Source organism: Pleurodeles waltl, chromosome 4_2 (assembly GCF_031143425.1).
Source record: "Pleurodeles waltl isolate 20211129_DDA chromosome 4_2, aPleWal1.hap1.20221129, whole genome shotgun sequence".
NCBI classification, from domain to species: Eukaryota; Metazoa; Chordata; class Amphibia; order Caudata; family Salamandridae; genus Pleurodeles; species Pleurodeles waltl.
In genome coordinates, this window is record NC_090443.1 from 312,532,884 (window position 1) to 312,549,269 (window position 16,386).

At 45.1% G+C, this 16,386-nt stretch overlaps 1 protein-coding gene across 1 annotated transcript in view; it reads left to right on the forward strand.

The window, feature by feature from the left end:
- The first annotated feature begins 5,948 nt into the window (after positions 1 to 5,948).
- SREBF2 (sterol regulatory element binding transcription factor 2) overlaps positions 5,949 to 16,386 on the forward strand; it is a 237,577-nt gene continuing 227,139 nt past the window's right edge. The window contains exon 1 of the mRNA XM_069231267.1: positions 5,949 to 6,098. Coding sequence (XP_069087368.1) covers positions 6,029 to 6,098 — 70 coding nt within the window. The 5' untranslated portion in view covers positions 5,949 to 6,028. The remainder of the gene's footprint in view (positions 6,099 to 16,386) is intronic.

Below are 16,386 nucleotides of genomic sequence, written 5' to 3' on the forward strand. Positions count from 1 at the left end.
GGGTCCCACGAAGTTGGTGGTCAACTCAGCGAGTTGAGCAATGCAGGACGGAGTGCTGAGGACCTGGGCTAGGCTGCGCACGAACGGAATCCTTGCAAGAGTGCACAGAAGCCCTAGCAGATCACGCAGTACACAGGATTACTGTCTGGTGTGGGGAGGAAAGGACAGAAGGACCACTGGACTGTCGGGGTCACTTGGATCCAGCTCCTATGTTCTAGGGACCATGCTTGTCAAGATGAGAAGGGACCCAAAGGACCAGTGATGCAGAAGTTTGGTGTCTACGTTAGCAGAGGGAAGATTCCGTCGACCCACAGTAGATTTCTTCTTGGCTTCCAGTGCAGGTTGAAGGCAGACAGCCCTCAGAGCATGCACCACCAGGAAACAGTCAAGAAAGCCGGCAGGATTAGGTGCTACAATGTTGCTGGTAGTCTTCTTGCTACTTTTTTGCGGTTTTGCAGGCGTCCTGGAGCAGTCAGCGGTCGATGATTGGCAGAAGTCAAAGAGAGAAGTGCAGAGGAACTCTGGTGAGCTCTTGCATTCGTTATCTGAAGAGGAACCCACAGGAGAGACCCTAAGTAGCTCTCAGAGGAGGATTGGCTACCTAACCAGGTAAGAGCCTATCAGGAGAGGTCTCTGACGTCACCTGCTAGCACTGGCCACTCAGAGGTCTCCATTGTGCCCTCACACCTCTGCATTCAAGACGGCAGAGGTCTGGGACACACTGGAGGAGCTCTGGGCACCACCCCTGGGATGGTGATGGACAGGGGAGTAGTCACTCCCTTTTCCTTTGTCCAGTTTAGCACCAGAGCAGGGGCTGGGGGATCCCTGAACCAGTGTAGACTGGTTTATGCAAGGAGGGCACCATCTGTGCCCTACAAGGCATTTCCAGAGGCTGGGGGAGGCTACTCCTCCCCAGCCCTTAACACCTATTTCCAAAGGGAGAGGGTTTAACACCCTCTCTCAGAGAAACTCCCTTGTTCTGCCTTCCTGGGACTGGGCTGCCCAGACCCTAGGAGGGCAGAAACCTGTCTGATGGTTGGCAACAGTGGTAGCTACAGAACAAACCCCAGAGAGCAGTTTGGCAGTACCCGGGGTCCATGCTGGAGCCCCGGGGATGCATGGGATTGGCACCCCAATACCAGATTTGGCTTGGGGGGGGACAATTCCTTGATCTTAGACATGTTATATGGCCATGTTCGGAGTTACCATTGTGCAACTACACATAAGTAGTGACTTATATATAGTTCAGGCGTGTAATGGTGTCCCCGCACTCACAAAGTCTGGGGAAATTGCCCTGAACAATGTGGGGGCACCTTAGCTAGTGCCAGGGTGCCCTTACACTTAGTAACTTTGCACCTAACCATCACTAGGTGAGGGTTAGACATATAGGTGACTTATAAGTTACTTAAGTGCAGTTTAAAATGGCTGTGAAGTAATGTAGACGTTATTTCACTCAGGCTGCAGTGGCAGTCCTGTGTAAGAATTGTCTGAGCTCCCTGTGGGTGGCAAAAGAAATGCTGCAGCCCATAGGGATCTCCTGGAACCCCAATACCCTGGGTACCTAGGTACCATATACCAGGGAATTATAAGGGTGTTCCAGTGTGCCAATCAGAATTGGTGAAAATAGTCACTAGCCTGCAGTGACAATTTTAAAAGCAGAGAGAGCATAAACACTGAGGTTCTGGTTAGCAGAGCCTCAGTGATACAGTTAGGCACCACACAGGGAACACATATAGGCCACAAACGTATGAGCACTGAGGTCCTGGCTAGAAGGATCCCAGTGACACATATCAAACACACTGACAACATAGAGTTTACAGTATGAGCACTGGGGCCCTGGCTAGCAGGATCCCAGTGAGACAATAAAAACACCCTGACATATACTCACAAACAGGCCAAAAGTGGGGGTAACAAGGCTAGAAAGAGGCTAAACTTTTCAATATCTCCCAAACTACTGAAAGGATTAACACCAAATAACAAAAAGGGCACTTTCTGGACAAAGATCTAGCTATAATTCTATCCAGTGGTTCAGGCGGTAGTGTCTAAACATCCCAATCGAAATTTCATGAGTAAAAGCGTTTTGGGACCCCCTTTTTTCTCGGTGCTCACGTGATGAATCACCCTAAAACTTTCAAGACAGCAGCTGAAATGAGTGGCAAACTAGTTTTGAATATTTTGTGAAGAATTTCAAGTGGCGCCAAAGTGATTGGCTGAACAAAAAACGTCTTTCGTATGGAAACTCGGTCCTACTGTAACTATTTGCTGGTGGCCACCAGTAGGTTATTACCTATTGGCGATCACCACTAAGTAGTTATAGTTAGGACCTAGTTTCTATAGAAAAAGCATGTTTTCACTTGCCTATCTCTTTGACATCAGTTGACGAGTCTTCCTGAAATGTTCCCAAAAATGTCAACGCTCACATCAGCTGCTGTCTGGAAAGTTTTGAAGTGATCCGTCAACCGGGGCAGAGGGAAAGGGCGGGGGGGGGGGGTGTCAGTAAAATGCTTTTTCCCCATTCCTTTTTCCATAGAGATTTTGAACTGCGATAGCGCCCGAACCACTGGACATAATGACACCAAATTTGGCAGAAAGGCAGCTCTTGGTCCAGAAAGCGACCTTTTTGTCAGTTGGTGTAAATCAGGTCAGTAGTTTTTTTTTTGTAATTAAAGGCAAAACAAATTTGTATATATAGGGACACGAAGGCTTTGCAAACCTGTCGTAGTTGGACTCTTGCTCTAGACAAGACTGCTGGTTTAAGATGACAGCACTTTTGTTTGTAGGCGACTAGGCCAATCCTACATCAAGTCGCAACTGTCAACCTAACCCTCCCAGCTCACAAGCAGTACCTCACCAAAAACCCAAACATTAAAAGGTGATTTGTGGTAGCCTTTATGCATGGACTCAAGAGTACTACATCTCAGGGGAGTCGTGGTTAAATGGAGATTACCCTTTTCTCACATGAGCAACAAGTCTCAGTTACACACAGGCAATGAATTAGATGCAGTCAAGTTTTCAATAGGTTTTATTAACAAAACTGTGATTTACTGTAAAATGCATGAGCTGTAGTGATTAGTATAGTGAACAATGCAAGAAAAAGAATTGTAAAAATGAGTCATGAATATAAAGACCCACACCATCTTGCAATAATATGAGATGAAAAATAGGCCCTAATGCCCTAGCATGAGGAACCTAATCTCTAACTTAAAGAGAGCTGGGTGTGATAAACCTAATCTGCCAGTACCATGTCCATAAGAGAGCCCACCAAGCATTGTTACCTTGGAATGAGGTCTCTAGATCAGACTCCGTGGGGACACGAAGGCTGGGTTCTGCATCAAGGCGACGTGTAGCAGAGATAGACTTAATGGCATCTAGTAGGAATCCCTCTGATAACCTTGTCTGCATGAGATGTATTTATACAGATCTTGTAGGACTCCTGACGCCAGGTATGTTCCCAAACAATAGATAAGAAGGCATGCTTGGGGCGGAAATTGCATAAACAATTCCCTCCAAAAGTACATTATGTTCCTGTCACACGTAAGTGGGAAAGGGACATGATGTCAATACCTACCTATATCACTTGTCTTTGACGCTGATAGTGACGCCTTCACAGAAAGGCACTGATAACGTGAAATCAAAAAATCTTCCTAACTATAAACATAGCAGCCATCTTGGAAGGAATAATTAAATAAATGCACTAAAACAGAGCAGGCTAAGTAGGTTAAAAGTCACTAGGTGACGGGGCACAGGCCTGCAAGTCAGAAGACTAAGCTATCGCCTGATTCCCAATAAAACTAAATAGGATCCACTACAAACCTTCCTGATCTCGTGCTAAGATCTGATTGGCTACCAACACTTCAACGAGGAAGTGCTGGCAGCCATCTTGGGACTCGGTTTCAGTCCCTAAAAAAAATAAAAAAAATAAACAAAGGGGCCAGGATAAGGACACCCTTTTACCCCTTAGCTCTGCTGCAGAGGGACCCCACAGGGCTTCAAAAGCTTTTTTTATTTTTTTTCCGCACTGATCCACCTAAAAGTAAAAATAAAAAGCATGAGTGGGCTTCCGCACTTGTTTTGTTAACAGCCCCCGGGTGGGCAATGTCCTGGGGGCAATACAATTTTGCATGGGAGCCACCCAGCTCCCTTCTGCAGTTCCGGACACCGACACCTCCCCCTGACTTTAATCTAATATGATTTGGGGGGCCCTTGGCCCCCCTTGCAGCCGTGTGGACTGCCACCTCCCCAGGGCTTTAAACTAATAAGTTGCAGGAGCTGCGCATCCTGCCCCCCCATCCCGCAACCCCAGGGACTGCCACCTCCCCGGGGTTTTGAAGTAATTTGATGTGAGGGGGAGAGGCGTGCGGCACTTCCGCAGCCTGGGGACCACCACCTCCCCAGGGCTTTTACTTAATATGTAGCATTTAAAATAGAAAAAGTCAAAGGGTTATTCACCCGTGAACAATGAAACCTTGTTTCCTAAACACGTTGGGTGTTTGTTCATTAAAACTTCACTTCAACCGAGTGTTGTGACGGAGACTCATTATTTCGACCATAGTGGGATAATACGCCTCACTAACTTCTGTTTGGAGATATATATATATAAATTTTGGACTTCTCCTGACGTAACAAAATCAGCCCAACACTTCAATGATGTCACTAAATAGATTCTGAAAACACAGCAACCTTGCAGATCCTCTGATGGTGCTCTTTAGTTAGTTCTTCATAAAATACATGCTAAATCCTGCTACCTACGGGGAAAAAAAACATTAATTTGAATGCTCCGCTCTTAGTTCAAGCTGAATAATATGAATTTATATATCCACTTAGTTGCTTTTATTTAACAGTTTCTGTTTTTTAAAACTTAATTAGTGACAGTAGGGAACAATGCCTAAGGACCCTAGGCCATCTCTATTTTTGGGGCACTTCCCCTGGACAGTCAGCGGCAGTTTCAGACATTTGGGCTTAAACCAGGCTCCTTTCTTGGATTGCCCATTTACGCATTTATAGTGCATTGAAGAGAACCATTTCTGATATTAACTTCATAATATTCACATCACTACTCTGCTCGACTCATGACAGTGTCACTGAAAGTGAAACGTAAGTTACTGAAATGTCACGTATAAAAAAATGCAAACCTAGAAATGTCAGACATAAGCAAGCTGAACAGTTGGCAGATATCATGAATGAACATCCCACACCCGTATGCTAGGATTTATATTTGGTAAACTTCGTTTATCATATTCTGAAGCAATGTTTAAACGTGGTTGTGTTTTCGGTAAGGTCGATGTGGACACTATTCATGGTCAGTCCTAGAACCTGGCGAGCTTGATCATATCGTATCTAATGAATGGAATACTATCCCGACAAGCTTAAGCAAGGGGCGGTGTCGCCTATTCAAATATGGGACCTGCTGATGTGTGACGCGCTATCACACCACGGTGGAGCGCGGCTTACTATTGGCCAAGCCCGAGCATGGCCTCATCTAGCAACACAAAAACAAAATAGCGTCAGGAACAAGAAGGTGGGGCGCCCTGGGCATTGCGTTGCAAGCCTCGATCTCAGACATATGTTATTAAACAGAATTAGCAAAGTACTTTGTGCGCGGAGGGTTGACAGCATGGTGTCTTATTGAGCTGGACTCTTGAGTGCTAACATTTTCTGTACAAAAAATAGCACTTGAACCCTCCACATTTTATTGGTGTCCAGCTTCTTTTATTTCTTGTATCCTTGCCTGATAGTGGAGACAATATAAACAACTTTAAAAAATCATTTTAAACAATACTTAATTGTAGCTAAGTGTTTTGTTTTCGTGGGTTAACTTACTATGGTGATATGAGTTTAGGGTTCCTTTCGTGCGCCATTATTTGATCGTTGTGTTCCATTCCAAGATGTCCCCGTCGGTTTACTTGTAATCTTGCCAGAACGAGGCGTGGTTCGCGGAGATGCTTTGCGTGACGTCAGTGCTCTCTCGGGCGGTATCATAGTGGGCCTCCTAGTATGGCGTATTGACAGGTCCCGGTGTGGCTGCAGGATGGAGTCGTTGGAGGTGATGGAAGGGCTGAGCCGGCTGGGGGATGAGCTGACAATGGGGGACATCGATGGTGAGATCTTGGGGCAGTGTGGGTTTGGGAATGCGAAGCAGCCTAGAGAGTGACACTAGAAGGGGGCTTTGCGGAGAGGCAACAAGGTGGTTATGCAGGGGAGGAGCGATAAAGAGACTGCTGTAATGAAGGGGCAGCAAGAGCCCCAAGGGATGGGTGTCAAGCAGGGGCACATGAGAGGAGGAACGTTAAGGGAAGGGTAACAAGGAAGAGCTCTAAAGGAAGAGTAGTAGTAGTAGTAAGGACAAAAGTATATGAGGGGAGGGCAACAGGAAAAGGTAAGTGTATAGAAAATGTGAAGTGGGGGGGACTGTATAGATGGATGTTCATGTTAACTCCAAATGCAAATGTAGGTAGGATCGTCGTAATATCACAACCAAAAAACAGGATGGCCACAGACTTATTAGAAGGACTAAACGTTGGTACTGATCACAAACGCTGGAGGGCAAAAATACACAACCAACCAATATAGGACTAGACTGCCATATCCCACAACCTATGATTGTGCTACAAATAAAGACAAAAATACTACCACGTGAGGGGTTGCGCACTTTGGTATATTTCAAAGCGTTGTGACTAGCTAAGGGCAAAATGAAGATGTCACATCTCATGTGAAGAACTGATTCAGTCCAGTTTCCTGTGCATTCTGGGAGGCGTAGTAATATATTATTATGGCAAAACCAGTTTACACGCACCAGAAAACAAATGAAAAAGAGCATTTGATAACTTCAGTGTGTTTCTGAAGGGGCGAGGGAGATGCCCATAGAAGTGTTTCAATTGTTTTGAATTTGCAATGGGATTGAAAAACAAAGCCTCATTTTCAGAGTTAAAATGTAGGATATTATAAACTTATGTTGAAATCCCTCCAGCCCATGTAACAATGAACTCCAAGGCAGGCTTGAGCTCACATGATGGGCTTTTGAGACACTGATTCACTCCCTCTTGAAATTTGCTGTGCTGCATAATTGTGGTATTGCAGCACAGCATGTGAGACTGAGCTTATCTTCCAGGTGTGATTAGAGGTCCGTGGAAACCTGATCACATTCTACACTAATGTGCAGGCTCCCCCGACCCCCTTCAAAAAAGGACGTCTAGTTATTTAATCAAAAGTGTCGGGCGAAAGGACAGTCCTTTAACAAGCAGCAGTTACATTCAGGATGATTGGTCACCATACTTTAAGGAACCTGATACTTGTAGCGATGGGTTCTGCAGAGATAACTCATAACTTGCATCACCTCTAAGACAGCATGGATCTAAGGGGCAGAAGCACCGTTGAGTTTAGCAATACCACCGTTGATAGCATCCTCAACATTTACTGTTTTTAGTGACGGGTCTTTATGTGATATTCTCTCTGTGACTTGTAACCTATGCCATATCGCTGACTTGCTTTTGACAGAAAGTACAGTCCATATGTATTTACTGTTTTGTGGTCCAGCATGCACTGCAACATTTGAACTCGTGCAACGCAGGCTGGAGTCACAAACTCCCCTCTTGTACTCCTATTCTGAACATTTCTGAATAGTTTGGCACATGTGCTATACTTGAGCGCATTCACTTAAGCAGTTGCTAGCCCACTTTTAGCAATATTGACTGAATAGTTTACTTCTGTAATGTAGTGCGCGTAAAGCCAGACTCCATTCTAAGTCTATCAATCTTTAAATTGCCCCTAACCATTTTTGCTGCCATTTTCTTAACAATATGTACGTTTCACCTGGTAGGACCTCAAAGCTGACATTGCTTAAATGAGGAACAGAGCTTTGTTTTCATCAGTGTTTGAAAAATGATAATGGGTATAGGGAACATAAACACGCCAAATCTTGGTGTTTGCCTGTTTGAGTGAGTGAAAAAGTGTATGTGAGGCACCGCAGATAAGAGAGCATGGGCGTGAATGAGAAGAGGCGCAATGTAAGGGAAGTTGAGCTATGCAACTGAGGAGAGACCAAGTTAGTGTTTACAAGAGCAAGTAAAAATAGTTTGCAAAGTAAGTCGACCATGAGTGAGAGAGCACTGTGTGTGAGTGAGAGATGTGTGGGAGATAGCTGAGAATCTTAGTGGAATTTTCAAGAAAGTGGTAGACCTGGCATATTTTGGCATGTTTCCCCTGTTCTTTTTGCCTTCTGAATTCCTGTTTTTATGGTATTCTGGACTCTGTTTTTGGTGGTTTATTGTCTCTGTGCACTCTACCACTGCTGTTCAGTGCTAAAGTGCACGTGCTCCCTATGTAAAATGTATTGGTGATTGGTTTATCCATGACTGGCATATTTGATTTACTCATAAGTCCCTAGTAAAGTGAACTATGCATGCCCAGGACCTGTAAATCAAATGCTACTAGTGGGTCTGCAGCACTGATTGTGCCACCCACACGAGTAGCTCTGTGAACATGTCTCAGACCTGTCACTGCAGTGTCTGTGTGAGTGTAGTTTTAAACTGTCAATTCGACCTGGCAAGTGTACCCACTTGTCAGGCCCAAACCTTTCTGTTTAGTACTTGTAAGTCAACCCTAAGGTAGACCCTAGGTAGCCCAAGTTAGGATATGTACTGATGTGTTTTAAATGTCCTGACAGTGAAGTACTGCCAAATTCGATTTTCACTGTTGATAGGCCCATTTCTCTCATAGGTAAACATGGGGACTGCTTTGAAATATCTTTAAAGTGCAGCTTACCATTGGAAGCAGATAGAGATGTGGAGTTTGGGATCTCTGAACTCACAATTTAAGACTACACCTTTTGGTAAAGTTGTTTTTTAGATTGTCAGTTTGAAAATGCCACTTTTAGCAAGTGGGCATTTTCTTGCTTAAACCATGTTGTGCCTCTTCCTGCTTGTGTATTCCACGTCTGGGTCAGACTGACAGTTTGGCTAATGTAAATTACCTCTAGACAGTGACACACAGGGAGCTGAGGTGTAGCCTGCATAGCCTGATGAGTCTCCTGGGCTAGAGTGGGGAGGTAGAAGCTGACACATGCACCTGAAAGGGCTGTGCCTGTCCTGTCCTCCACACAATGCAGTCTCCAACCCCCTGGTGTGTGTCTGGGGCCAGGCCTGGGCAAGGCAGGGTCCTGTCAACAATAGAGACTTTCCTTTGAAGTTTGCCTACTTCAAAGGCGGAAAGAGGTATAAATAGTGGACCCAAAACCCCAGACTTGCAGAACACTTCTAGATCAAGAGGAACCTCTGCCAAGGAAAAGAGCTGGAGGAGGACTATTGCCCCTTTGCTGTGTGTGCTTTGCTGAGTTGGCCTGCAGTTGCTGCTTCTGCCTTAAAGAGGGCAAAGACTGGACTTTGCTGTGTATCCTGCTTGTGAAGTTTCTCCAAGGGCTTTGAGTAGAGCCTGCCTCCTGCTCAGAAGTCTCAGGGTTATCAAAGACTTCAGTTTCATCTGCCTACAGCACTGGGAACTACGTGTTTTGTGTAGCAAAAGAAGAAAAAACACCACCCTGTCAATGACGTTGCTGACTGCACCGTGACCTAACTCTGCCGCACGGAGCTGTGCCCCATTTCGCATCATAATCCTGTTCTCACAGCTTCTGCCACCTTGATGCTTGCACTGTGACCTGTGGGCCCCGCAGTCCGCATCGCCTTGCTCACACTGCAGCCTTGACATCCCCGACGCTGCCGATCCACGCTGACACCGATGCCTGCACCATGGCCTGCGTACACCGCATGTGAGGTACACGATTCACTGTCCCCCACCACAGCCACGGTGCACCAATGCCAGCATCCTCGACTCAAGCATCGTCAACAGATGCCCCTGGCTTCACCGTGACTGCCGCACAAAGCCCACCTTGCGCCGCACTGCTGCCTTGGGCATACCAATGACAACCCTTTAACAAGGACGACGACGCTGCTTGCACTGTGACCTGGAGACACCACATGTCGCACTGCCCCACTTCACACCGCAGCGCTGGGCTCACTGCCGCCGCAAGATGCTGTCACTGAGCCGCTGCCTGTACCGAGACCTGTAGGCATCGCATATCGCATAGTCGCTCTTCGCACTGCGACGCCATCCACACCAGCGCTTCTGACTACGTCATCAGCCTGGAGTTCGATCTGCAACACGTGCGACTTCAAGGGCCTGACGACCTCTGCACCAACCTCCGGAACCGACGCAAGTGACGCCGCAATCCAGATCTTATCGAGAGGATCACAGCGCCCTACATTTCCAAGGTACTGTTTTGTGGGTCTTCCCGACACTGTAGCTGGCCTGACCTGTTGGATTTGTTGCTCACAATGCCATGATGGCCCCAGACAGAACTATCAACATCAAAGAACTGTATTTTTAAGTAATTCTTGCAAAATTCATATTTTTATTACTGTTTGTTGGATTTTTCCCATTTTGGTCTTGTTTTACACAGACAAATATTGACTATTTTTCTAAAACTGGTGTGGTGTCCTTTTGTAGTGTTTTCACTGTATTACTGTGTGTTATCTGCTAATGCTTTACACGTTGCTTCTGAGATAAGCCTGACTGCTTATGCCGAGCTACCAAGGGGGGGTAAGCAGGGGTTATCTGAACTGGGAATCCATCTCCCTTATCCTGACTAGAGTGAGGGTCCCTACTTGGACAGGATGCAAACCGACTTCCAACTAGAAACCCCATTTCTAACAGAAGGTAATACTAGAAAATATGTAAAAGAAATTCTTGAGAAACATATGAGAGAAGGCAGTGAGATGGCCAGGAACAGAGTAGTGTGTGTATGGTGGCTTAGAGGTTAAGTGAGAGGGAAGGAGAAAGTGCAGCATGTCAGGATAGAAAGAGGCGGGTGAATGAAAAGGGAGAGACGAGTGAAATGCAAGATGGGGAAAGGTAAGTGAGAAAGGAGCAGGTGTGAAGAGCATATTCATAAGAAGAGAAAGGAAGAGGAATACATTGAAAAAGATCTCTGTTCATGAAATAGAGCAATTTCTGGGGAAGAGAATACTAGGTGAATCCCTAGGCTGCCGCCAGCAGAGATACCACGTTACTGGTGGAAGCAGCAGATGTGACACCATTGGTAGGGGGTGGTACAGAAAGATGTGCTTTCATCTAGGGGAGCATAATTTTTCTTCAGGGCACTAGTAGTGGGAAGGGAGATAGAAATAGATGATAGGAAGAAGTAAGAGATGAGGTAGGTGAAAGCAACTGTTGAGCAGAATAGCCGTGTGTAAGACAGTGAGCTGAGAAAGAACCGAGCAAGCGTGGGCAGGTGTGAATGAGTGGTGAGAAAGGAGCAATGCTAATAGAAGAGCGTGGAAAGACAAAGGTGAAACAAGAAGATGACTAGATACTGAGTACAAATTAAAGAGATGAACACAAAAGGGGGAGGATAGAGAATGGGGATAGCTTAGTAGGCTGGGATTGTAGATAAAAGGGACAATGTAGAAACAGAGCAAAATGTAGAGCTGTGGAGCTATGCATGTTTTGCTTCTACGTTTTTAAACAGCCCTAATGGGCACTGGCCTCTTTTTCTTGTCCACTTCACTCCATGTGTCGGGAAGGTCTTTGTAGCAAGGCCTCAGCCTGCGCAATCTAGTAAACGTAGGGTCTGCAAGAAGTCACAGCAGCAAAATAATACAATATGGCAGTAGTTGTGCAGCAGTGAAGGCAGGCTTAATAATTGTACTAGGACTTTCAGGACGTGACCGAAATATTACTGACAGTATTTTAAGTGAATGCAAGAGATGGTATATAGTGATAGCAAGTCTGTTGACATGAAATGCCTTCTGAGTGGAAGTAGCTGCAGTACTCTCATATTCACACACTAATCTGTCTATATATTCACCTCTTTTGCTTAAGCAGCTTCACAGATCTATGTGTAACCAACATGCCACGGAATAGATATATGCCTGGACATCTCATTTCATCCACACACCTTTCTTCTCAGTGATTTCAACCTCCCGGATAAGACACATGAAAAAAGTAGAGGGACTCTTTATCAGTCTCATCAACATATACAACTTGCTATTATATCATCCAACCAGCACACTCCAATAGTCACATCCTAGTCTTCGTGATATCAGTGACTATGTAGTGCATACCTCTTGTACTTCTGGAGTAGAATGACCACCTTATCATCCTGGATACCCTTTACGGTGTCTAACCAATTTACCAAAGTCAACTCAAAAAAGAACAGAAAACCTTCACATTCTCTAAAGACTTGTCCATCGCCAACCTAAAGCTCAAACTCTTCTCCTGCCCTGCCCATTGCAATTCTGGAAAATCTTGTGAATACGCACGCTCCAAAGAAAACATCCAACTCAAACCCTTCAGTTCCATGGCTCTCCAACAAATCCAAACCCTTCAGTTCCAGGGCTGGCAAAAACACCCCATTGGCAGACTGGAAAGAAACAGCTAAAAAAGCAGAACCGTAGATGACCTGTTACTGCTTAAGTCCCTTAATGGAACATGTAGACTGAACTAATCACATGAGGCAAAGGCAAATATTAAATCATTATCATCAATGAAGGTTCTAACAAAAGCAGAATGTCTTGAAGAGCAATCACACACTCCCCAGATAAGTGCAGTGCTATCAACCCCTTCAGTGAACCCCCCTCCTCCCAAGACAGTCGACACCAACAAGCATGCCTCTCCTCTTAAACCCATCCCTGTGTGTAGAATGCCACAGTGATCATTCTCTAAACCCTTGTCTCTCGCAGATCTGGCCAGCATGCTTGATTTCATCTAAACCATACCTATTATAATAATGTCTTACCCTTGTTCTTCATCAAAGCCCTCTCTAGAGATGTTTTTTTTTTTTTACCCCCGCTCACCATTGTCAACATCTCCCTCTGGGCATTATCCCAAAAGTGTTCAAGACAGGTCACTTCCTTCTACTCCATTCTCCCACTCCAGAAGAAACCTATGTTAGTTCCTGATTGCCTCACCAACTACCAGGCCATCACAGCCCTATTCTCATTTAAAGAGTATACCAGTAGTCTTTTAAGATTACCATACCAACCCCTCCTCCCCAACAATCGGAAAATTTGAGAGCCATTCTCTGTCAAACCTTTGATGGGTCTGGATGGAGTGGAGGGTGAGGAGGTTTACTAAATCACCTGAACAGTGGGATTTGCACTAGTGGAAACAAAAACGAATCCAGGTCCCCTTAGCAAATCCCCATCCAGCTCTTCTCTACGAACTGCCATTCTGATCTTTATTTTCGGAGGCCCATCCTGAACCCTTACACTCTGCAAAGCGTTCACCTGGATCTACTCTACAAAACCATCAGGTTAGTTGGCACAAATCTTTGATATTATTTTGTATTTTTGTCTATTCCAGCACATAGCAATAATCTGGGCAAAGCTGAACCTTTTTAGTACCAGTCTAACACCAGAAAAAAGCAACAAGAATCCGAAATTTCACCCATTACCTAACGTTAGCAAAGGGTCTGCCCTTGTGCAGAGCCATTTTTAGCTTTTTTTTAGTAACTTCATCCATTTGAGTTTGAAACGATTTATTTAATTGGTGAAATTTGCAAATCACGTAGCAGATGATGGACTGTGTGTCAAATGAGTCAAATCTATAAGTATGCAGAAAATGTTGCAGAATCTCATAGTTTCAGTGTCCCTGTCCATAATATGAAGATCTTCAATTTTTTTGTTCAACTCTATGATCACATCTATTCAAAACATCTCCTCAGGATTACTATTCTAGCCTTAGATCACCCAGCAATACTGAGATAGATACCTTACAGAGTTCTACCCACACACAAAGATGGTCTTGCCTCCTGAGATTGTTCAACATTGTAGACCATCCTCCCTCATCTATGCCCTGAAGTTTTAAATGTATTCCCTGGCAATGTTCCTAACTTCACAGGTTCGCCTCCTACATATTCAAACCACTTAGGTTTGTTCACATAGGCACCTTTAGGTCTAAAGCACCCCATCACCGGCAGTTGTACCCAAGAATTCCCTTTTGCCTATGTTATCTGCAATATCTGGAGCTCCTTTGGATTCTGTGCACTGATGACAGCATTTAAATTAATCTATAGGCTGATAATATGCAACTATACATGAACGTGTCCTCCTCTTCAGATATTCATCCAATGCCCCAGACTCTGTTTGCACCTTATCCTGACCTGGACAATCTGCACCTACCTCAAACTTAATCACACCAAATCCTATTTCTGGTGTGTGCTAGGTAGAGCAAGTAATGACTAGTCCAAAACTGGCTGAGTGGCATGAACCTGGATGGGGTTAAAGTTGATCTTTAACCCAACACCAATTCACATGGATTCACCCTGGGCACCAGCCTCACCCTTGAGAAACCCCTTGCCATTAAAACAGACAAATTGTTATCACCTCTTTCTACAAAAGAACATTAACCTGATAACACCATAATGCTGCTTCAGAACTGCTGTGCAAGCCTCATACTCGTATCTGGATATTATCAACGCCATTCTGTGTGGTCTCCCAGCCTCCACACTGGCTCCTACTGAGGGAATATTGGGTCTGAAGAAATATGACCACATCTCCCCATTTCTGATAGAGCTCCACTGGCTCTCTTTACCTTGTCTGTGCACTATCTTCTAGAACATCTGCTTCATCCACAAAGCCACCATGACCAACTCTACGCCATTTTGACTGACAAACTCACCATTTCAGGTAGCTTTTGACACACTTACAGCCAGGCAGCATCTGGCTGGAGGTAAAGTGCAAAGCATAAAATCAAGGCAATAGGATGTCTCCATATGTGCACCCAATATATGTAACAATATTAATGTGTCCACATGGACCCCTTGATCCCATCCCAATTTTGGAAATCTGGAGATCTACCTTTTTATACAACACTACATTACAATGCAGCAACAGTCCAATTCTGCTTTCTGGACCCATCTCCCCATGGCTCTTAGTTTGACTCTTTTCGCTGCCTTTTGGCTCTGTGCTATACAAATATATTTATGGCTCCATACATGATGCCTTAGCTGTACGTTTTATGAGTGATTGAAGCACTCATAATTGCTGCCATACTCGATTTGTTCTGCAGAGAAGGGAAGCTTGCGCTCCGGCTGCCTTCGGGGAGAAAGGGACGCTTGTTTACTTCTGCCAAGCTGTACCTGCTTTTCAAGGATGGCAGGCTCTGCTGCTACTTTTTCTGTGAATGAGAAATGTGTACTTATGTTGCCGTTGTAGTACCAGTTCTGTGAGTGAGTGACACTTGCACTGCCGCTGCTCTTTGTACCTATGCCGACGATACTCAACTTGTGGTGTCCCTATCCAGCTCCGGGGACTCGTCGGCAGCTAACCTCTCGTGCTGTATGAAAGACATTGGAGCTTGGATGGTCCAGTCTAAGCTCAAATTCAATGACAGAAAGTCAGAAGTCATCGTACTAGGCAATTCCCCCCCAGCTCTTTCGCTTCCGCTGTACTCTGAGGCTTTCAATAATCTTCCTCCCCCTAAGGACCAGGTAAAAAGCCTTGGTTTCTGGGTGGATTCTCGTCTGACCATGGATTATCAAGCAAAAAGAGTCTCCTCTATATGCTTTGGCATCTTAAGAGTTCTTAGGAAAATCTCGATTCTTCTTCCCCCTATGGCCAGAAGAATCCTCGTTCAAACTCTTATCCTCTCCCGGTTGGATTATGGGAACTCACTTTTTCTCAGCGCCCCGGCTTATGTTATAAAAAGGCTACAAACAGTCCAGAACGCAGCCGCCCGGCTTCTTGTCAATCTTCCCAGACATGTATCCGCTAAACCTGCTCTTTCCTCGCTTCATTGGCTCCCCTTCAAGCAACGTACCTATTTTAAGGCCCTATGCATTGTTCATAGAGCTCTTCAACATAAGGGCCCAATGTTCTTTAGAAAGCGGCTATGTCTTTATGTTCCTTCTCGAAGTCTGAGGTCCTCCTCCTCTCGTCTTGTGACCATCTTGAGGTCTAAGAGAGCTTGGGGGGCCAACTCCTTCCTTACCAAGGCCGCCCGTCTTTGGAATGATCTTCCTTCCGATCTACGTCAGGAACATTCAGAACTACTTTTTAGGAAAAAACTCAAGACTATTCTTTTCTGTAGGTAGCGCTCTCAACTCTCCTAGTGACAGCACCGGTCAGGTTAGGTTAGCGCTGGGATGCCTTCGGGTCACTACGCGCTTTATAAATTCTTAAACTAAACTAAACTAAACTATTCTGTACAAAATGGATGTTTCCACTACTGATGCCTTGTCTGTATCTGTTGCACGAGGGAGAGAATCTTGCACTGTGGATGTTCAAGTTTCACATATTCTGTAGGGAAGTGAAGTTTTCATTATGTGCGATGTAACTTTGTGCTGCTTCTTTAGCTTCTGCCACCTGTCAATTATGGAAGTTGGCATTATTGGTG